A 23,460-nucleotide genomic window follows, 5' to 3' on the forward strand; every position below is an offset into this window, starting at 1 on the left:
CCTCGCTTCGGGATCCGGCCCCGCGTATTATTTGGCGTTTTATAAAATTGCTCGATGTCGTGCTTTTGTTATCGACCCTTTTAGTGAGCAGCTGGACTCCGTAGGCAAGCCAGGAAAAGAGCAGTTAAAGAACGGTCTGCCAAGGTCATCGCGTTGAACGGGAAGCCTTTATTTCCTCATATAATTTCTTCTCTTTCTTTTGTGCTTAGTGCTGGCGTTGCCTATTTATCATGAGTAACGATCAGAGAAAAAGGAACTTTTCTCCATGACATTTACGAACTCTTGTTGACGGAGTGGGTTTCCCTCTCCGATGGGAAAAATGAAGAGAGAAAGGTCAATCCTCTTTTTCCGCTAAGGTTGCCACTATGAGTTCCACATTGAAGCGAGGACATACATTGTGGTGTTCTCGTGCCCTCATATGAGGGCCTCTAAGCTGTGATGTCTCTTATATGTGTGCGAAAAACGGTATCTTGCGCTAATTAGGATATTTGTTTTCGTTTACTGGAATTGGAGAGTGTTTACATGATTGAATGCCCTCTCTTTTGTTTAATGTCGCAGCGAACCCTTCGAAAAGTTGCGAGCTATATTCTAACTATATGGTTCACATGACTACGCACTTACACTTCGGGATTTGTGCTAACTACCGGTATGCAACGGCATATAATAGCCTTCGAACTTCACAATCAGATCTGTGGAAGATCACAGTCAACGACAATCAATCGGACTAATGCTGAAATGCTATTTTACCAGTCGTTCAGCTTGGATAGCATTCGAATTGACAATGTGTTGCAGCGCAGCGGCAAAGTGGTGGACGTTGTACTCGTAAATTTAAGCAATACTGCGGGGGAAGTGCCCGCACACTGAGTGCTATAGTAGTAGGAGTGCTCTAGTCACGAAGCCAGTTTGAAGGTCGTAACGGTGCAGATCGCTCTCCTTTGTCTCTTGTTTCTATTCACTCTTCTAAAGGTCCGTCCATCCGATAAGGAGCTGAGCTGACGCCGAGGCCAAGATTGAGCAGCTGATGGGAAGCGGGGATTCGCGCTGGATCTGTGACGTGTTTTGTGCTTAATTGTCTTGCGACGTGAAAGTTTCGTTTCCAGTGTCCGCTTCGAATGCGTGCTAAGCTGAGATAAAGTTTGATGAAGCTAGTTTAAATCAAGCTGCATATCGCGCTGCCGTCATCTTTGCGAAGAGGCCACAATCGTGCTATGATGTTTCGAAGGTCTGACTGAAGGTTTGAAGTTTGAAGTTTGAAGTTTGAAGTTTGAAGTTTATTTTCATTTCAAGAAGAAATGAGGGACCCGAGACAAAAAGTGAACGCTAATTTACTTGACGGCGCTCGGGCCCCAATACATGGCAACAACGAGGGGTTAGTAATTACAATATCGGTGGCAAAATGTGGCAAAATGGCAAGGTGGCAAAACGTTCCGAGTTTTCTTATACTAATACGCAATATATACGCCTGTTACCCATTCAAGATGATAAGGCGAAGAGTAGCTTCTTTGCTGTACTGCCGCTTTATTGAGCAACAGTCAATGTTACAATAGGACATGATGTTTTCCGACCATGCCCTCCTCAGAGAAGAGAATGGCACCGGAAGAAAATGTTTATCACGGTCATCTCGGGTATCGTGGCGATTGATAGCGGTGGACTACGAAGCATTCGCCGTCACAGATGTGTCTCAGCGTTAGTGCGCGTCGGTGGTGGCGTGCTCAGTAAAGCGACAACTACTCTCAATGCAGACGCCTAGCAGTGCGACGAACTGGTTCTCCTGTCGGCTAACGGTGAGAACTACGGTGTTTTCAAAATACAGGCGGGCTTACGTGCTGCCAGTGAATTCGCGTGAACACTTTTGTAACGATCTAGTGCAAGGAGGAGGAATTCCTTCTATTCGAATAACTGTTGACAAAACTGCTCCGCTGCAAAGAAAACACTAAGCCGAGATAGTTTTTCTTTCTTTGTGTGCGTGTCTGCGTGTTACACGCTTTCATTGGGTGCAGCACGGACTCCGTCATTTCAGACATTGAGCACTTCTGCCTTGTTCTTTTTCCTCCGCAGACTGCCAGTTCGGCAACCTGACGTACGAGTTGGAGGAGCGGTGGCGTCCCGACCTGGGCCCTCCGTTCGGCGTTCTCTACTGCGTTCGCTGTGAGTGCAGCCCTGTGAGTATACAATCGCCTGTCCGCACGGTTCGGCCTGTCCCTGCGCGCCGCACACGTGCTACCTTCGGAGGTGGCACGAAGCACGAGCTTGATGTGCAGCCTTGTCCGTGACTGCTTGCATCGAACTAGCTGAGGCTCAGCTTTAATACGTGAAAGAGTTTCCCAGGTCACTCGCTTCAACGGCGGGCGTGAACAGCAGAAGAGACACGAGCTCGTCGTGTGTCTTAGCCCCAGCCGAGAAGTTGTTGCGATGGTATCGATGTGCACGAATATGAGTCCGTCGCTGTACCTTGGAACGGGGAAGAAGGAAGCTTATCCCACCACGCTTGACATGCTTGCCCGAGTCCTGCTTGACATCCTATTTGAAGCACACTTCACGAAGGGTTTGCGAAGAGAAATGAAGCGGAACAGCTATCTTTCAAAAAGGGTCTGAAACAAAATTTTAAATGCCACTCGCAGGCTGTCGCGCTTATGAAACGCAACGACTTCATTAAGAGAGAACAAACGATGTTCGTTTACTTCAGGTGTCGCGAGACGACTGGTGCCCCGAGGGGGCTTTCGGTCGTTTCTCTTTCGAAGCTTGCTTAGCTGCGACTTCGGACTTGAAGTCGTTTTGCTGAATTAGCAGCATGAGCGGGATTCTCCAAAATCTACATCGGCGCGTGAAGCTTCGGCGATTGAAGTGTCAACCCTCGACTTCCCAGAAGCGTCATAGTGCAATACTCTACAACCACCCTACGCCATTCCGCCCCACCTAAACCCTCCGGTAGTCCTGTCCTCCAACCTCCCTCAACCAACAGCTTCGACAATATGATGCCGAAGCCAAGACTTCTGTGAAGGAATGTGGGGAACTATCATCCGCCCATGCAGCTGCTTGACGAAAAATCCATGTTGAAATGAGATGAAAAGAGGCAGTTTGAAGACAGCCACTGCAAAGGCAAAATAATAAACATTGGTAACGCGAAATTGTCTCATCAGGTTGTAATAATTGCCTTGCGAATTTTTTGTTTTTGTTTTGGTGCGTCGGCCCAAGGAGGCAAATGAAAAACGGGAAAGCGGCTGTGACGGAGGGGGTGGGATAATGCGTTCACGGAGAAGCAAATTGTGCGTATTATGCAGCATCGTTCTCTCACTTCTTTTTCGTGCAGTTAGCATTAATTAAACTTCCGTTACCAGATGGCATGAAACTGAGTGACGTCCGTCGCCTTCCGTTTCTAATCGCATGCGCTGTCACTAAGCAAATAACAGACGGCATTCTGAAGCTTGAATGAACGCAGAGACGACATTTAAGAGTCCAACAAAGGATGTAATGTTCTGCCCAGTCGACCAGGATTGCCTCCCAGCAAGTTTCAGGTGGAGGCATTGACCGGAGCGACATTTAATGCAGTTATGCAATACTGGCAGGAGGCTAACCACGCCGAGTGACGTCCAAATCAGGGAAGAAAAATTGAGACGTTTCCGTGTTTCTCAAAATCCTGCGATCGTAGCCTTGACGGGTGGCTTGCCTGCCCTTGGGAGAGGCGCAAGAAAATTACTCTCTTACATGGGAGATGATGATTGATTGATTTATAGGAAGGGAAAGGCGCGGTAACTGTCTCACTTGTTTTCTGTGGACACCTCAACAGCGCCGTAAGGGAAGGGAGGAAGGTGGGAGTGAAAGTGGAAAGAAAGAAAGAGGAGCCGTAGTGGAGGGCTACGGAGTAATTTCGACCACCTGGGGATCTTTAACGTGCGCTGACATCGCACAGCACACGACGCCTCTTCGTTTCGCCTCCTTTGAAACGCAGCCGCCGAGGTCGGGTTCGAACCCGGGTACTCCGGCACAGTAGTCGCGCGTCTTACCACTGCACCACTCCGGCGGGGCTGGGAGATGTTGAAGCCCACATAACCCCGCCCCTAATGAATCAGAAATACTAGCATGGGATTGCTTAGCCACTTTGCAGTTTGTTTTGTTGAGTTTGGATTTCATGGGTTCTGTGCCTGTACGGATCTTTCGAGGCTAGACCGCGGACAGCAAAAGGTAGGAATCTAAACACCCTTGGGTTACTGAGGTGCGAGACGTTCATTGTTCTATAGCAAGGGCTCTTCGTTACGATGCGAATGTTCAAGAAATGTTAGTAATTAACTGGACCTTCATTAAAAGAACGCGGAGAGCTGGCACGGCGGAGCGAATAATTATTTTCTGCTGCTACGCTCCTTTCGTTTCACTTGGCCGTAGCATCATGTGCATAGCCCGTCAACAGGATGATTGCCACACCATTTAAAAGGCTCTCACGAGCGGCACATATACCTGCAAGCGTGTGCGAGTTCGGTTTCTTCGAAAGTCACTGAGGCGGTTCGCCTGCATTCATCGGTTCACCCTATCCCAATGTCATCACAAAGCGAACTGTGAAGGATTTGTTGCTGCGCTTATATACAATGTGATTACTGCATGTGAGACAAAAATGAACACTGCTGTACAACGAACGGAAAAGGTGACAAATAAGTATGATTATATTCAGAAAATGAGTAAGGCGTTTTTACACAGGGTCATGTCCGTGGAAAAGTTTGCGACGGCCGTCCGATGCGTAGATATCTGAGCCTCTTTTACGCGCAGTTAACCGCGTGCACCTTCTCCACCTGTGTGCACCTGTGTCCACCTGCGTCCACCTGCGTCCACTGTTCCCCTCTCCCTTCATTTCGGTAGGAAGCGAGGTGCCACTAAGGTTTCGAACGTAGCAGCATCGGGACGCTCCGACTCGCCATGAGCAAAGGGGGCGAGAAAAGTGTTGCCCATATCTCGTCGCACAGAGCCAATACTTGTTTCAGGGTTAACTGCTCGCGCGACGCCGCGAGGCTGGAGAAGGAAGCAGGAAGATCTAGGAGAAGAAACAGCGGAGCTCCCTCTGCTCCTCCAGCCTCCTAAAATGCACTGTTCGGCGCTGCAAATGGTGAATTCTAGCTGGGACGATCGACGCGCGTAGCTGCGTATGCATGCGAACGAGGTTTCAGCGCTTCAGAGCTCCGAGAAATTTGATGGCGTCTCTACCGCTGAGAAGATGGGAGTGCTGAGAAGAGGCGAACGTCGCTCGTAGCTTTCTTTTTCTGCTCCCGCCGAGCTCGAACATTGCGATGCCGCCTCTGAGAGCAGAAGAAGGCAGAAAAAGAGCGACGAGAAGAAAGCCAATGAGCGTAAAAAGGAGAGGAGAAAAAAAAAAGAGAGGAGGAGGCGGTGGAGAGTGAATGCGTGGTTCAACCTTTTCCTGTCAGAAAGTGACGTGATTTGGTTTTCAAATGGACACCGTGTGCCGCGACCGTGCTCCCCAGACTTTTGGCCCGATATGCTGCCAAGAATTGCCGTTCACCCTCCCCTCCCTCCCCCGAACCCGACGTCGACGTCTTGAGCGACGCGCCTCAGCTGCTCTGCCGAAGTTTCGACACAACACCGGCTGTTGGGGACGTTATCCAATGCTCTTTTCGTAGTCGTTCTTTCTCTGTTTTGCTCTCTTAACGTACTCTTCATATCCAGGTCACTTCCTTTTCTTTGTGTTTGTCTTCCTCCTTCAAGCGCTCGGCGGACGCTCATATGCGTGCGTTGTTGCGTTCCCTTTTCGTCAACCCTTACCCTGCTCATCTCTTATCTTGTCTAATGTCTTTAACTCTGCCTCCTTTAGCTTTCAACCTCGTTATTATTACAAACGTTCAGGATTGATTTAGATTTAAATCGATCCAGCATTCGCTTAGTCTTCGTGTTGCACCCGATGACGCGTTCTACCGTCATTTTGTGCCAGTCTGGCTCTGCGAACCCCTTGGTAGCTTTTTTTTTTTTCTTCTGTCGCATCGCATTTTCTTCTTTGATTTTAGGTGCCTTCCGCAACAAAATTTTTCGCTTCCTTTTTTTTTCCCACTGTCGACTCCTCCCGAAAGAAAGGCACCCGAGACGCGCAGGCTTTTCTCGCCACACATTCAAATAAAGTTCAACGTTGACCGACTCCTTCGCATCTAGGGCACGACGCTGTCTTCGCTGTCACTGTGTCCGCGCGTGCCGTACATCGCCCACTCTTTCTTTGCTTTAGTGTTTTTACCCTCCCTTTTAATTTTTGTATTTTCTCTTTCGAGCCGTCCTCGCGTATTGGTTTGAACACTGCCTTAATTTTTTGGCTCCCTATTTCTCACGTGCGAAGAAAAGGGAGTAAACAAAGTTTGTCTTCCGTTGTTTGCATTTCACCGGTGGTACACTTACTTCCTGCCGACCAAGGGTGTCGTGTCGAGGATATTGTTTCCTTACCGAAGGAATTAAGCCCATGTTGCTTCTAACTGATTGATTGGCCTTCTCTGCTATGGCGGCGGTTGTCATCTCGTGAACTCGTTTTTCTGTCCAGGCTCTCTCTTTTTTTTTCGTCTTTTTCACCTACTTTGTTGTATACTTTCATCGAGTGCCTCTGCGCTCTGCCTACTTCATTTAATTTTGTGAAGAGGCCTCTAACAGCGGGGAAGCTTTTTTGTTGGCACGGGCGTCGGCTGATGTTTGGTGCTGCGTGGCTTTTTCTTTCTGCTTCTTTTCCTGCTCCTTTTAGCATGTTTCTGTCCCCTCTTTTCTTTGTGCGTCTTGCTTCCGTCTCTGGGGCGCCGCCTGTTGTTTGGAGATTGCGGCTTTCTTGAGTTTCGCCGCAAGGTTCCCTGATTACGCTCTCCTCTCTGCGGAGGCAACATCGCTTTGAAGATTGGGTTCGTCGTGCGTCGTTTCCGTGACCCCTGGGGAGAACGCGGCTTTGTGTTCGCCGTGTTGGTAGGTGCCCTGGTATTGCATCTTCGTTATTTTAATCTTTTTTTTCTTTATTCTGGCCACATTTAATTAAACTTCCTGAATGAACGCAGGAACCATCTGACAGAATTGGAAAGGTAGTGCGTATATTGCCATGCCATCGCTGTCGGCGAAAGAAGCTCTTCAATGCAGCTACTCCAAGTAAAACGGAGCAAGATGGCTTAGTGCGTTCTATTACAGAGATAAATTTTCTCAGTTCAGTTCAGTCGTTCAGTCGTGTCCGACTCTTCGTGACCCTATGGACCATGTCACGCCACGCTTTCCGGTCTCTCACTATCTTCCTAACATCACATAACTTCATCTGCAGTGCCTCGAGGATGCCACCTAACCATCGCGTTCGCTGCGTACCCCTTCTCCGGCGACCCTCAACCTTTCCCAACATCAAATCTTTCTCCAGCGACTCCTCTCTTCTCATCAGATGACCAAAGTAGCTGAGCTTTAACTTTAGAATTTGACCCTCCAATGAGCAGTCAGGGTTTATGGTCGACAATATCGACTGATTTGATCTTCTGGCAGTCCAAGGAACTCTCAAGAGTCTTCGCCAGCACCACAATTCAAACGCGTCAATTCTTCGGCGGTCAGCCTTTTTCACAGTCCAACTCTCGCATCCATACATCACAACTGGAAAGACCATAGCACGAGTTATACGGATCTTGGTTGGCAGACGAATGTCTCTGCTCTTTACTAGGCGGTCAAGGCTAACCATTGCTCTCTTTCCCAGAAGCAGGCGTCTCCTAATCATGGCTGCAGTCTCCTTCCGAGGTAATCTTGGAGCCCAAGAAGAGAAAATCTGTCACAGCTTGCACTTCTTGCCTCTTGATGCTCCAGGACTTGATAGGGCAAGACGCCATGATCTTTGTCTTTTTTACCGTCAGTCATTCTTTTGAACGGCGCATCCGAAGCGACAGATACCTGGAAGATACGTAATTAGCTTTAGCCGTGACAGGGCACTAGCATGGGAACTTCGTAGTGAGTTGCCATGCATGATGGCACATATTAAGCATTATCGCGCATATGCAGAGCATGACTGCACATTAAATACGACACGATAAACATTTTTGAAACTGATTATAATATTCCATATTCCAATGGCAGTCTCTCCCTCTTCTTCCCTGCAAGAAGACTGGGGACTCGCTCTCTCTGCCCTGCCACAAGGCGACTGTGGTGGATCACAGCTGGCTTTTCCAACTAGCAACCTTAGCCGGGCGCGGGTGGCATGTATATGACATGTGTGGGTCAAAACCGCACAGGTGACACAAACCATGGGTCCAATATTGGAACTAAGTTGGCTGTGTCTGGCCCTAAAAAGGGCCAGTGTGTTCTCAACTTAATTACGAGCTTTCAGTAGCAGTATAGCCGGTTCGCCAATCACATATGAGGGAGCTACAGCGGTCTGTTTACTCCGAAGCACTTTTGTCAGTCTCTTCTTGACGCGGTAAGGGACCAGTCTCTGCAGAAGGTGCCGCAGCTTGTTTCCACATTCGCCACCACTGTCCCCACATGGCTTGCTTGTCGGGACGCGTTATTTTCGTTCCCCCGTCTTTCACAGGTGGTGCCCTTTTCTCCACATTTATCGGCACCGAATAGAACACCCCGAGCATCTTTCATAGACGCCTACGTCACCACCGTGAGTCGATGATCGCGGTAACTTCGAATAAGGAGTATTGCCAGCATCTGCCGGCGAAGTTGCACGGGCGTCGCCGTGAAAGCTGGACGCGCGTCACTGTTTGAGCTATTCGAAGCTATTGATGTAAACGAGGTCATTAGTACGCCCGGACGTAGTAAGCGATGAAGCGCGGTCCCGAAATTTGCACAGAAGGTGGGCATGCAATACAAACGATATACAACTGTGTCAATGCGTAAAATACTTGCTCTTCTAGATGTCTCTCGAATGCCGTAGACTACAGTGTAGACAATGAGCTCCAAGCATCTTTTCCGTTGCATCATTGATCCTTGGGAAACCTATAATACCGATCTCAAAGGACGCTTATCGCCGCGCGTGGAACCTTTAACCTTGGTCGTTCTTGCTTCTTCCTACGACATTTTAATGCTTGATGCTTTGGGCCGTGGCAATATTAATCAAATTTAGGCCCCCCGGCATCCTTCATATCAGCTAGCGTCGCAGTCGATGTGGGAAGAGGCGTGCGTGTGTGTGTGCGTGCGTGTGGTACACGTAGGAAAAGCCTTTTATTCAATTAGTGCGATGAGTGTAGTCGGAGGAAGAAAAATGCAGGCGCTAAAAGAGATAAGTCGAGGTTATGGTTTTCGCCGAGAAAGTGGGTTACACCGAGCCGCGGTATCGCCATTCTAGCAAAGCACCGCAGAAAGGAGGAAAGCAGCAGGGAAACTGCGGCTTTGGGGAAGTATTACAAAAAAAATAAAAATGAAAAAAAAAAAACCGAGGCGTTTGGAAAGAATATCTGAAGGAAGAGAAAAAGAAAAGGTGAGAACGAAGAAAGCTCCTTCATAATGAGTTGAAGTGAAAAACGCGTTACGGAAATGGGCGGGCGTTAGGGAACAACGCTGGAAGCACGGTACCGGGAAAGAAGGGGGTGGGGATGCAAGAAAAGGAATGAGCCACCCAGGAATGCGCGCCGACTTTCGGAAGGAGCGAGAGGGGTCGAAGAGAACCAATTATCGGAATTCGGCTCGGATGGCTGATGGCCGCGCACGAGTGCGCCTGCATGCCGTAAAGAAATTACGAAGAGAGGAAACAAAGGAGAAGGGGCTGGACGCGGTGGCTTATTTCGAGGTCGCCTTCCGCAGAGCGATGATTGACGACGCGACGGTAGGCGCGCTTCACGGCTAAGCGCCCGTGATACGCGGGGAAGGCAGCCGCGTCTTATTGAATTTGCAGTTGCTCTGAATCTACTTGTTGCCTAGCTTTATGTGCCTTGTATTTTTGGAAGCGCGGTGCGTGTTTTAGGCTTTGTGAGCAGCTTTTCCTCCTAGGTTCCTTTAGATTATAGGCATCAATGCAGCTTAAGTGATTTGTGGGTCATGTAACCCGGATGTGGCAGCGATTTCGGGATCAATACGCCTATGTATGCTAGCGCTTCGTCAGTAAGTGCGGCGTCATTTATTGGCAGAATTGCTTCCGGGGGTGCTGATATACCTAATCGAGTACGCCTTCTCGATAAGATATATCCAGCTTTCAAACAAATGTGAGAATATGGTTCTGGGATGCTGATAATTTTGCTAATCTTTTAAAACTTTAGTTTCATTGCTGGTTTGCTTTTCTGTGCTTTTCTGTGTGTTTTTAAGGTACATCTCAACCTGCTCATCATGCAAGATCGCTTGAAAAGTTTCAGAACATCATTTTTTTTTTTACTTTTTTAACAAATACCCATTAGGATGTAAAAGATACTTCTGACCCTTTGGATGCGCATGGTGATAGTTTGCTGAAGTTAATCGAGTAGGCAATTGATCAGTGCGCGAAAGCATACATATTAAGGCCGTTTACTCACTTTATCTCCGCAACAGTGTGATGAGTTTACTTCCTGGGAGGTGTCTTGGTTGCTAGACCTGGCGCCTAACCATCCGGATAGCCGGAAAAGATAACAAAATAGACTAACCCTGTCCAGCGACGATGTGCCGATCTTCTTAAATTTTTCATGCGCCGAAAGGCGTAACAACTGATGCAGAAATGTTTGCGCGCGTATACCTAACCCGAGGTCGAGCGAAGGTGTTCACTTCGACTCCCGTGCTTTCCAATGCTCTCCTCTCGCTCTGCCATTTTGCGCCCGAAAGATCGAAACTTGGCCCAGCTGGTGCGACGATCGAAAGAGCAGCCGGGCGAAACTTGTACAACGCCGCGTATACTCACTCGTGTCCGCTTAAATATAAACGCAAAACTAAAGATTAGGCGAGATAACGGTGTGGCACGCGCGAGAGCACTTTGCTCGGAGCGCTTCGTTTCGGCTTCGGTTATTAAAACAACGACGACACGGTGCAGTTTCCTGGCACGAAGCTCGGCGGGAGAGTCGGGAAGGACAAGTCGACAAAACAACCGCGTTCGGTCGGAGAGCTCGAGGTTGCAAAAAGAACGAAGAATGAAAACGGGAAAAAACTCCAACCTCCGCCTTGTTCCTCCCGACGGGCGAACCGGACGGCAGCGATCGTTGTGTGCGTTTACTGCCCACCTTCTGAGCTGCAGCTTTCGCCGGTAAACACCTACAGCCTGCTGGCGCCGCGAGCGCCTAATGAGTTGCATAATTAATTAATGGTGTACATGCTGCGCGTTCGTCTTCCGTCGCGCCCGCCTTGTTTTTGCATCTTTGCCGTGCCTGCATACGGTTGGTTCGACGGCTGTTGGCTGCCTTGTCCAATCACTCGCCTGAACTAGACTACACTGGGTAGTTCTTCGCGCCCTGTTAGTGGGTTTTTCTGATTAAAAGAAATGATGGGAAAGAGCAGCGAGATAAGCGTCATCGTATCCACTCAGCAGGGATGGAGCCTTAGTAGCGATTAGCGCCGAGGAGGACACTTGATGAAGCTTGGCGCGGTATCCTATTGAAGTATCATAAAGTGTCGCGGAGAGAGTGGAATGGGTTCGACAAGTCTTTACTTTGGTACTGAGGCGTGAACTGAATTTTTTAATTTTTTATTTGGCTGTCGACAGGACACTACACTTCTTGAGAAACATTTAAGCTTCCTCCATCGTCCCTTGCTATGCATTTGCCGTGTAGTGAACGTTTTGTTTTCTATTTTTAAATCAATCAAAGGTTTGGAAATCTTTGCGTTTGCGCTTTATGTGAATTCATTAATTTATATCGTAATACAGTATTAGTAATTTTATTTCCTGATCGAAAAGACAGATTTCTGTCCGACCTTATCTTAAGGCCCGGCCCGCGGGCTCGATTCTGGCCGCTGCGCTCGTGTTTCGATGGAGGCGAAACTGCAGGCACCCGTGCGCTGTGCGATGTCAGTACACTTTAAATAGTACTCGATTGCACGTTATTCTGGAGTTCTCCAATGCAGCGTGCCTCATATTCCACGTCGTTTTAAGACGTGAAACTCTATAAAGGGGGCATTCTCTTAGTGTCTTTATCTCCCACGCCCCGTTCCCACCTCAGTGTTGTATGTCAGCGCTTCTTACACACCGTGGCTCTAGGGGCTTTGGATGGTGCGCCAAACATCAATATTACTCTTGATTTCTCACTTATTTTTTTATCTTGACACTAATTCGTTTTATTTTATTTACGCTTTTTTCCTTTCCTTATATTCCGTGGTATATACCTGAAGGGAGAGTTCTTCTCTATCATGCTCATCTATTGTCTTTTTGCTTTTGTTCTCCGCTTTTGTTCTCCACTTTTGTTCTCCGCACGTGGGCTGACATCACACAGCCCATTCGTGTTATTGCTTTTCGCCTGCATTGAAATGCGGCTGCCCCGCCTGGTGCTCGATACCATGTCCGATGAACAGATGAACGCCAGTGAGGGTCAACCACAGCGGCAGGTATGGAAGAAATGGTATGGGAGGATACTTGTAGGCTTGTAGGCTTTAGGCCCTGAAGGGGTACATGAACTGTGGACGTCCTTATGAAGGGCTGCGGATTAATTGTCGCCTCGCGATTCTTTTCTTTTTTAATAAATTGGTTTACGTCGCAAGTCCTAAGGATGTTATAGGATTTCGATTTCACAGAAATTCGGCCGCCACTGTCCAAATTCGCTCTCGCTTTCTCGGGCTGACGAGCCGAATATAATGCGGTAAGTAAGCACAGGGGACGGTGAGTATTTCCTTATTTGAAGGCAATACGCGAGGAACCGGTGCTGGTGCTGGATAGCGCTGTCACTGGACAGCGGTTGAACGCGGGAGCCTTGGCCTATGACATCGTCAGCAGCATTGACTCTGCTTCACGTCCCTCACGTAGTCGCCACTGCAAAATCTCAAGGCGGCCGTTTTGTGCAGCGCTTTGACCCCATTCCTCGTTCGTGCGATATCCCCAACAACCTTACCGGGACATTTGATAACTTCTACGGTTCCAGCTAGAGCACGGTGCGCTGCTCGCAACTGTGACGGCGCCAAGGAGGTTAGACGGCAGTACCCCAGGCGCAGCTGCGGAAGCTCTCGTTCCCTCGTTAGCGTCCAGGCGGCGCCTCCGTTCTTTATACGAGTCCGAGGTGGAAAGCACTGGGCACAGTTTTTTTTTTTTTTGTACTTCGTCCTGAATTACGGCGGGCAGCTTCTGCCCCGTTTGGAGCGAGCAACAAATCATCTGCTCTGTTCCGTTTTTCTTCGAATTGTCTATTTACGTGGTTTTGAACTACGTCACTCCCCGTTTTCTGTTGCGTTCACGACGCTACGACCACTTGGTATTTTCCCGCCAGGGGAACTGATATCAGCGGGCATCAAGAGCGGCTGATTGCTCTGGAGAGCATAGACACTGGGCAGGATTTACATTCAAGCAAACGCTGAGCACAATTTTACCGCACCCTGTTTATCGGCGTCGCTGATGGGCCATCGAAGGTAGAAGCCGATGTTCGAGCCTCCCTCCCCCCCCCCCCCTCTTTCTTTCTTTCTTTCTTTCTTTCTTTCTTTCTTTCTTTCTTTCTTTCTTTCTTTCTTTCTTTCTTTCTTTCTTTCTTTCTTTCTTTCTTTCTTTCTTTCTTTCTTTCTTTCTTTCTTTGTCGCGTTTCATAGATGATCGATGGCCCAGTGTTTTCACGCTGAATGTCCACTGCAATAGCGGGAGTAGCCCCGCATAGTTACCCGTGATTGTTGTACAAGAGCGGGAACCATAAAAGTGGCAGTTTTATGGTCCTCATATGCATCGCTTTACGTTCACCAAATTCTCCACGTGGCCAATAAACACGAGAGTATTGATAGGTAGGTAACGCAAGTAAATCGCTTCCCGTTATCGATAAGTAGTCAATGCAATCTCAAAGACAATAGCTGCGCCTTAGCTTCCCCTTTCGTATAAGTTTCATCACAAGAAATGAGAGAGCGCCTTAAAGGGGGCAGAGTTGGTAGCTGGGCATTGTGCCAAATGCTGCGTTTTCCGAGTTCTCACCCATAATCAGGAGAAAAAACGGTCAAATGTTTAATTGGGCTACGTGGTTACTTGACTCTAGTTCTCCTTTATTGCTGGCACTGCGGGGATGGGTTGAGCTGAGCTTGGAGCATTCATGGGACACTACAAGGCAACCCTAACTATTGCAGGCAGCAACAGTAGGCAGACGGATCACCTTTCTGAAACACTATGGCGACCGGAAGCGTCGCAAATGAGATCTCCATCTCCCCCTTTCTATCTCATCCATATCCTTTCTAGCCCTTTCCATCTCCTTTTCCTTTTGCACCTCTAGACAGTAGAGGCAGTGATGCTCCACTTTTCATACTCAGAATTCTGTACAAGTGATTTTTTTTCAACGCGAAGTAATTTTTGAACGCATTTTCTTCGCGCATCCTAATGTTATGCAATACCATTAAACATATCAGCAGATCCTGCATCGGGACCCTTGTAACTGTCTGGTTTAATGTATTGCCAAAAACGCGCTTGCTCATCAAACAGGCGCGGACACTCGCCATAGATGGAGCAGTAGAAGCAACAATCGGACGGCGCAGAAACACCGACCCAGAAGTGGTAGCTTGGGAGTTGGCTAAAAAGCAGCGAAGATATGAAAAGCGCAAGACTAGACGAGCGGCTTTTTGCTTCGAGATATCCAGGCTTAACCTTAGCTAAGCCACAGCTAACTTTTTTAAAAGGAGACCGTAGTTAGACCTCTTCACGGCGTAGCTGCGGCCACTCGAGGTCTCGCTTTGGCTGTCGTGGTATTGCTTTCGCATCAAAAATACTCACATTACGTCGTAATTAGGCACGACATGGTTCCCTTCCTTGGTAATGACTAATATAAGCGGACCAAGAAAGATCCTATGAGGTATGCATGCCCAGGTACTTGGTTTGGTTTGGTTTGGTTTGTGGGGTTTAACGTCCCAAAGCAACTCAGGCTATGAGAGACGCCGTAGTGGAGGTTTCCAGAAATTTCAACCACCTGGGGTTCTTTAACGTGCACTGACATCGCACAGCACACGGACGCCTTGCTTTTCGCCTCCATCGAAAAGCTGCCACCGAGGCCGGGATTCGATCCCCCGTCTTTGGGAACGCGGGATCGAATCCCGGTGTGGTGATTTAAGTGTAATAACGTCGCCACGTACTACGTAGTTAGGGAGGAGTGTTAGCTCTTAGCCTCCATCCACCTATCTGTCCATCCATCCATTCACCACTGCCTTGACGGAAAGACTCGGCAATCCATGTGTCACCTCTGCCCTCGAGGAGAACGAAGAGGCAAGGCTTTTCCAGTTCGCTTTGTGTCGAGTGCATCCTCGGATAGAACTGAGACGATCTCGGAGAAGTCTCAGAGAAGATATCCGCGGGGGCCGATCGCTCTCCGCCGTCGTCTGCGGCGCAGGTGGCGACGGCGAGGCGCAGCGCGGCGTCGACGCCGAAATAGACGGCGCCCGCGGTCGTTCGCTACGGGGCCAGCGCAAAAATAACGCCGCCAAGCCGGCGCGGTCTTGCGCGTGCCTGCGTACGCGTTGACGACGCCTCTGCCGCCGTCGTCGTCGTCTACGCAGGCCGTCCTCCCGGTCTTTGTCGGTTCTCCGCGCGCGGCATCGCCACGGCCTGTTTCTTCCGCGACGCGCTTCGCGCGAGGTTGCAGAGACCGCATTTCTCGCCTTCCAAGCCGCACTTATCCACGAGTCTGCGCAGTGCCGCTGGAATGACTGCATGAATAGACCTGAACGCTTGAAATGCTGTGGCTGGTTGGCTAGCACGCGTCAACCAGTTGAACTGGATCCGTATAGCAGGCTTCAACTGTCGAGTGAAGTTTGGCACTGCCTCTTCGTCTCTTCATTCATTGATTCATTCATTGTTGTTTACGTGGTTTTCACTGATGCGAAGGCTTCACTGCCTGGACAGATCTTCTCTTGTGGGTCTCAGCTCTAGTTCAAAATTGACTTTCTCGTTCTACGTATTTTCCTTTTTTTTTTTTTTTTTGTTGCTCAGTAAGTTTGTACAGGGAGTGATGAGGCGCCCTATCAGAAGGGCACAGAGATAATCTGTGCCCGCTATGTCCGGATTATGATGTATTGTACGCCTACCGCAAAAAGTAGAACTAATTACAATCTGTGGTCGCAAAAATATTTCTGTCACAGTATTCCACAAGGCACATTTCCAAACATATGTATCAAAGCAAACGGAAAGTGTCGGCTTCCATTCATTGACGCTAGAGGTGTGCTGTGTTTTTGCTCGAAAAGCTAATCCTATCAGGTTGAATAACGAAAAATTTGAACGGGCGCACTACTGCACCTTCTGGTGGCGGAAACGAGCAAGAGTGGAGTGGAATGAATTTCAGACGTACATTCAGAAGTCGTTAACTCCCGTCCCGCGTGAAGTACACCTTGCGAATAGCAGCTGATGGCCGGAAAGTTGAATAGTAACGAAAAGGCCTGACTGAGATCAAAGGGAGGTCAACGCAAGGAACGACGGAAAGGAAAATAATAGAGGTTAGCATGGTGTGCCATAGAGAATACGCGAATTTATGAAACCTTAGTGAAGAACGTAGAGAAGAAACAGTCATGGGCAGGTGGCGCGGATTAGATGCGGAATTCTGAATGATTAAGGGGAGCTTAGTTGGCAGAGCACGGGGTTAATTAGAAGGATTTGGGAGGAAAAGCCTGCGTCACGAAGTAGAAATGGCTAGGCTGTCGATGATGGAACTGTATAATTTAGATAGTTATTTTCCACACGTTAGTTTGCTGTTTTACTTGCTAGTTTTAATAGGAAGTCGAACAAAATTTTCGTATAAGTCTCCTAGTTATTTTTAAACCTCTCTGCAATGAAATATACCAGTAGTATAGAAACCGCGGAAATTCCTAACTATCATTTGACATTTTAAATGCATATGTATTAAAATATGGGTCCGCAGTCGGATTTTCTTTTTTTTCGCCTCAAGTTGAAATGCGGCCGCAGAGTCTGGGTTCTATCGATCGACCTTGGTCATGGTAACTACCGCCAAACCTGCTTACAATCTACTGTGAGTTAGTCTAGAATGTTACGCTTTTTTACAGTACACATTGGAGTGCGTATGCCGACAGAGGCAGTGTCGGGAGTTTCTAGTGAGAGACCCAAATCTCGCGAGTCAGTGATCTGAAACACGCGCGTCTGCGTATTGTAAGCGAATAAGATCACCATTGTGACTGCACTGGCGGTATTGTTTTGTTTCCCAGTTTGTCTAGCCATAATAATGGGTTTTCAAGCAATGTATGGCTGTGACAGTACTGAGCTGCGGCATGAAAAAGCTATGCTCGTAGCGGAGGACACGAATTAAAGCAACCGCACTGCCTGTATTCGTAGTTTGTGACCTCACGTCAGATGGCTCCGTTTATTCCACTCGAACCAACGTGAATCGAGGATTGAACACTACACAAGACGGCACACGTCCACTCCTTCCTTAGTTCACGCTGGTTAACAGCATCGAATTTATTTGGGGGTTTTAAAGGAGGCAAATGGATGATGAAAAAAGAAGAAAAGGAGGAGGGAAAAACGAGAAATACTTAGGGCAAGGAATAAGGCAGCAAAGAAAATTTTCTCAGCATGTTAAGGTACGTACTAATAGGTATACAGACGAGGGTCCCAAAGTCAAACACGCGCGACCCTTATAAAAGGTGAGGAAATCAAAATAATAATAATAAAAAAGTGGAAGTAAATGTGAAGAAGAGAATGAAGGGATGAACAACGAAACTAGGTATAAGATACTGAAGTAAACTTGTTGCTTGGCTAGTTGGTTCATGATCGTACGGGGAAAAGTAAGCGCAAAAAAAGACAAACACAAGAGAGGAGACAGGAAGCGCGTTGTCCTGTCTCCTAGGCTTGTGTTTGTCTTTTTTTGCGCTTACTTTTCCCCGTAGGTATATGATAAAAGAGTCAAAGAGAGGTTTGCATGAAATTTCCCAGTACAGGTCACAATTCACAACTCTGCCGCGTCCAGGCCACGGCCGTACTTAGCGAACACCGATGACAGATGGGTTAGAAACGAGGCGAGAGTTTTACCATGGGAGTGTCCTCCGATAAATGTTGCGCCATAGTTCTGGCAAGCGATTCAGGGCTATTGCCGACATAAGTTAAGCAATGGAAAACGCGCCTCGATCGGCGCCAACAATAACAACAGAATAGAAAAAAGCATAACAATTTCGTGTGTCTGCTCCCTCCTGTATTCAGACAGAGACGGAGAGAGCGGCTCAACTCAGCGGCAGTTACGAAAGTGCGACTTAGTAGTCTGACGCCCTTTCTGTGTCCTTCTAGCTCACCTCTGATGCGCTCTATGTTGCGTTTCTCTTCCAATTCTTTCTGTCATGTACTTTCCGAGTGACACTTTCGAAATTGCACGAAAGGCACTGGGCTCTTAGGCCGAACATTTCTCTGCCACCACGACAAGGGAACAGTGAGGTTTTTCGCTGCTTGCCGCGATGGAAAACCGGCGCGGCTTGCGCTAAACGACGGAGCATTGACCTCGAAATCCCGTCTTAGAGAACAACGTGGCTCATACAGCGATACTCTGTCATATCCACCGGCTATGCCTCTACGTCCTCTCTCATCGTTATCGCAATGGACCCTTGCAGGAGCGAGATACATACTGTTCAGGTATCTGCGCACGTGCTCGAAAATGAGGCGCCGTGACTAGGGAAGTGCAAATGTTGCTGCTGCTGCTGCTGCTCATCATCATCATCATCATCATCATCATCATCATCATCATCATCGTTGTCGTTGTCGTCGTCGTCATTATCCTCATCCAGTCACGGCTAGTGGTAATCCCGGCCTCCGTTTCTGTGCAGCCAATGCGCAATTTCCTTGTAGAGTGCGGATCAAAATACACAGTCTGTCTCGTTGTTGAGAGTGGACATAAGCATGCAATGCATGGCAAGATCTACATATGGCGTATTCTAGCACGGTTCTTGGTATTATAGCAACAGTGCTGTCCAAATCCGCACTGGCGGCGAAAAGCGGAAAGCGGAGCTGTTCGGCTTGCGCCGTTTGCAGTACGAATTGCGACGTATGCTTTAGGTATATCAAGTATTTTTTTTTTGTGATAGCTTTTCGGACGGAAAATTTCGCGGTGTTTTCGATACACGCAGCTTCGCGTGTTCTTTTTCTGGGTTTGAGCTCATGTTCTTCAGGATCAGGCTTGTTGGGGTCCATGGTTTTCTTCAGTTTTCCGCGATGTTCAAGCGGCCTTCTTTAGAATGAGAGATCAAGGCATTTCATGGCGACCGCTTGCCTGTCGTGCCAAAAATCGCGGTACATTATGGGTTTTCGCTAGGGCATCTCATTCTAAAATATTTGATGTTTCAAATCTTTTAAACCGCGTTGGAGTGCCATCTAGACACACCTTTTGGTAATATGAGGGTCGTTAAAGTGTTTTCTATGTTATTATTATTTTTTTGAAATTGAAATCTTGAGATTAAATGTGAACAAAGCTTGCGAAGGATACTTCTCTGTAGATTGAAACAAAAATAACAATTAAGATAATATTTGAAATGTGCAAAGTGTGTGCTTATCTAGTAGTAAATACAAAAAAATTCAGTGTTTTAGTTTGTACACTCTGCGGCTATAAAGCACTCGCTTTACGCATTATAGCTCGGTACATATTCGTGCGAAAAACTCTGAAAAAAACTTTTGCAGTGCAAGAGGTATTGAATCCTGCACAGGTGATGTAGATGAACTGAAAATGACGCAAATATTACCTCCAACGCCCATACCATCTTCAAAACTGCCACCCAGTCGAACATAACAGAGCACACACACACACAAAAAAAGAGCAACAACAAACAAACAATCAATATGTTGTCGCCGATGTTCCTGGCCAGTTCCTCGGGCCTTCTTCGCCTTCTGAACTGAGGTCAGACGATGAGGCAGCATCTTCACAATCACTGCTGCTTAAATCGTGGACAAAATCAACCAATGATGCAACCGAATACGAGATCGGTCGCGTTTCAGGCTTCGCGCCCCGCTGGAGCAAATGACCATCCTGAGCAAAAGGTTCAAAAATAGCCGCCGCCAGGAATAATAAAAAAAAGGCAGCCTATGAGAAAATAAAGCTGCGCTTTTCTAGCTTCGAGGCAAATGAGCAGCATAATCAAAAACGGAGCAGCAGCGTTTGATATTGGCGTTATTCAGTGAGCTAACGGCGGTCATTGTGCGCGGTAGCCGGTAGGGCACACCCTTCCAGAGTAACCCGAACAGCAGCAGCCTGAACACCGACGTTGCGGTCTCACCTCCGGTTGCGCCACTGCAAAGTTATGTAATCTGACGAGCACAGCTGGCCGCCGCTTTTGCTCGTGTTGCGATAACACAGCCGGGGCCACTGTCTTTCCGTAAGCTCAGCGGCGAGAGCAGGGCCTTAGCACGTCGCCCTCCCGGCACGTTTTCTCTGCTGGCGGTCGCTGTCGCCGGGGGGCTGGCTTTGTTTCTTCCCTTCTCGCCGCAGCGATAAATCTCATTCTGCGAGGCTGGTTTCCGGAGAGAAGAGCCTACTGCGGTACGTCGCATATAGGTGGCCAGATTTCGAGGGAAAAGTGCGAAAATGATAAAGGTTAAAAAAGAAAGAATTCCACGAAAGTGCGGAGAGCGCGCTACAGGCTGGCGGCACCGCGATAGCAGAGGCATGGCGGCTGCGGTGTGCTCGAGGGCCGCCCTGCGGGGGGTTTTGCATCTGCGCCGTCGGGCGAGATTTATAGAACGACTCGGTGCAAACAAACAAGCACAACAAAGCAAGGAGGATACGACGATGAGCGAACGCGCGCGCGTGGAGGGCGCGAAAGGGTGAAATGCAACACCGCTGTCGGCATCCCACGCTTGGAAGCCTGCGCTCTTCTTTTGTTACTGCTTTGTTATTTCGCCTTCCTTTGGGAACATCTCTCCCCTTGAAGACGAGAAGACCTGCCTTGTTCGTCGCCACATTGCTCGCTGAGCACCCGCCGCGGTGGGAGCGATGGCTACGGGGTTCTGCTGATGCTAGCGAACGCCATCTCGACGCCCGTGCAAGTCAGGGCCACAGCGACTGCATTTCCATGGCGGGGAAATCACGAAACGACCGTGTGGTGCCAGTGTTAGTGAACGCGAGGAAACTGCGGGTGGTCGAAATTCGTTCAGAACCCTATCACCCACGTGCCGATTCGAGATGTGAAAAGGAAAGAAAAGACAAATTGAAGTCGTCCTCCATTCAGACCCTATCACCCACCAATGCCGACAAACAGGCTTCTTTAACTTTCACTGCGCATAATTACTGAAGTATTATCACAGAAGCAAAACATATAATATTTAGCAGTTGTTACAACTGCTCACCGGTTTGAAAACTGACTTCAGTGGCTTGTGGTTAGGCTTTCTCGCCAAAGACAGCTGAAATGAAAGGAATTCGCTGCGGCTAGTGCTGTAAAAAAGGAGAGTAAAGCCTAAAAGACGCTCATGGAAGAATCAGTTGAGTGGGAAATCCTAACTCTCTTATTAAATATATATATAGTAATTATTAATTAATTAATTAATTAATTAATTAATTAATTAATTAATTAATTAATTAGGCTAGTTATGGATATCTGCTGTACATTTAGGACACGCTTGTACATTGCCGAAGGGAGGAGCAGAACAAAGGCAGGGCATCCAAAATGAACTGAAAAAACGTCGTCAGAGGGTAAAGGGTAGAAAGAGCTGGTACAGCAGTGTGCGTGATCTCTACTGCGTGTTTGCCTTGTGTTTCCGCTTTGTTCATATCTCTCTGTGTGTCTGTTAAAGGCTTAGAAGCTTCATGGCACGCACTCGGCGCTCTAAAGTAAAGCACTTCGTGAGCACCTACTTACCTTTGCCTCCTTCAGTTTTAAAGAAAAGGAACCTGGAAATGTGGTTGACGCTGAGAGGCCGGGGCATTTGTAGGGAACTCAGACGTTACTACAAGCCGAGCTGTCTCCGGTTCTGCACTACCGTCTGAGCGAGCGCCGTCAACCCAGTCTCGGAACGGTTTCATTATTTGAAGTTTTCTTTAGTATCGAGTACCTTCAAAATACACGATACTTTAAAAATTCATTTTCGATACCGATACTCCGATACTTTCATTTTCCGCACACGATACATAATACCGATACACAAAATGTATTTGAAGATAGTGTATCTTCGATACTGCCCATGACTGGTTTTCAGTCTTTAAAGAGTGCGGGGTTTTTCACGCAGTCACGTGTGTTCCAGCTTGCTCACCCATAAGGCGTGTTTAACTTTTGTGCTGGACCAAGACGCCTCCCTCATTTCACATGTTCTTTCGTTTATTTTAACCCCATTCGTTTCAGCTTCACAGTTTTCTTTCATTGCAAAAACTAGTTCGCGTTACGGCTTAGATCGCGACGTTTCGTTTTCAGCGTTTTTTTTTTTCTCACGAGGCTATATACGACGTCCATCATAAATAGTATGAGTTAATCTGCTACAGATTACGCGGAGCCGAAGTGTTAGTCGCATGTTAGTTAATTACTAACAGCCCAGACAGAGGGTGCCGCTCGCCAAATTTCCATATTCTTTTGGCTGCGTTATGCGGAAGCAGTAAGCCTTTACTTGACAAAGAGGCTTCGTCAAACATTCGCCAAACTGAACTTTGACATTCCAAACGTGCGCGCACAAGCTCAGCCTTCATGATTACGTGAGTGCCTCCCCGCATATACACCAGACTGGGTTACCTCAGTGCGGTCACTGTCCAGTGAGAAGAGTATCGCATTTGAATACAATGAGTCAAACAGAGCTTTTATTATATCTGCACTGTCATTGATGGTAACGAAGAAGGAAAAGTTTAAGGCTCTCCCAGGTGATTTTTAAGCAAGTGATGCTTTTAGCTCTCGTTGTCGGCGATCTGGAGGAGGCTTCGAAATAACACCGAGAGCCAACATCCGGCCACCGATTCTCCTTCATCCGGGCACGCATTTCTCTTCATCTGGGCACCGACCGAGATTTCGCGAGAGGAGTTCGCTCTCTTGGGGTTTCGCGCCCTCCCCAAGGATGGCGCCACGATGCCACACATTTGCGCATACAGCGCCGCCCGACGCCGGCGGTCGAGCCGGCAGTAGCTCGAAGATCGTTCGGGCATTTGCAATCGAGTCTGCCACTTTGTTGCGTCATTAGCTCGTGGGAAGCGCTCGTACGCGCGTCTTCTCCAACATTCTTATTAGGCAAGCGTTCCTTTTTTGGCCGCCTACTGCAACTCCATCGTTCTACATTAAGGCCGCGTGCAACCGTTAGAACTGCTTTAAGCAAGCGATAGAAGCTCAGAAAGGGAGCGGAAGCAAGCGTCTAGCGTAAAGTGATCGCTTTGCGAGTTGTACGCCACGGCAGAAGACTGCTCACCCCCGCCGAACATTCCCTTGATTATGCGGCCACTCACGAAGCTGGCAAGGCTGCCACGGACTGTAACTATTTGAGGGTGCACAATTGCACGAGATCGGTTCGAAGCGACGGAATATGCA

The 23,460-nt window shown here is 48.1% G+C and overlaps 1 protein-coding gene across 1 annotated transcript in view; it reads left to right on the plus strand.

Moving 5' to 3' along the window:
* Positions 1-23,460, plus strand: part of LOC146197378 (dorsal-ventral patterning protein Sog-like) — a 209,862-nt gene that overhangs the window by 82,771 nt on the left and 103,631 nt on the right. The window contains exon 2 of the mRNA XM_084599190.1: positions 2,059-2,162. Within this exon, the coding sequence (XP_084455316.1) occupies positions 2,059-2,162 (104 nt within the window). The remainder of the gene's footprint in view (positions 1-2,058; positions 2,163-23,460) is intronic.

The sequence above is a fragment of the Amblyomma maculatum genome, chromosome 3, assembly GCF_055883805.1.
Source record: "Amblyomma maculatum isolate TAMU_Amacu chromosome 3, ASM5588380v1, whole genome shotgun sequence".
In the NCBI taxonomy this organism is placed as follows: domain Eukaryota; kingdom Metazoa; phylum Arthropoda; class Arachnida; order Ixodida; family Ixodidae; genus Amblyomma; species Amblyomma maculatum.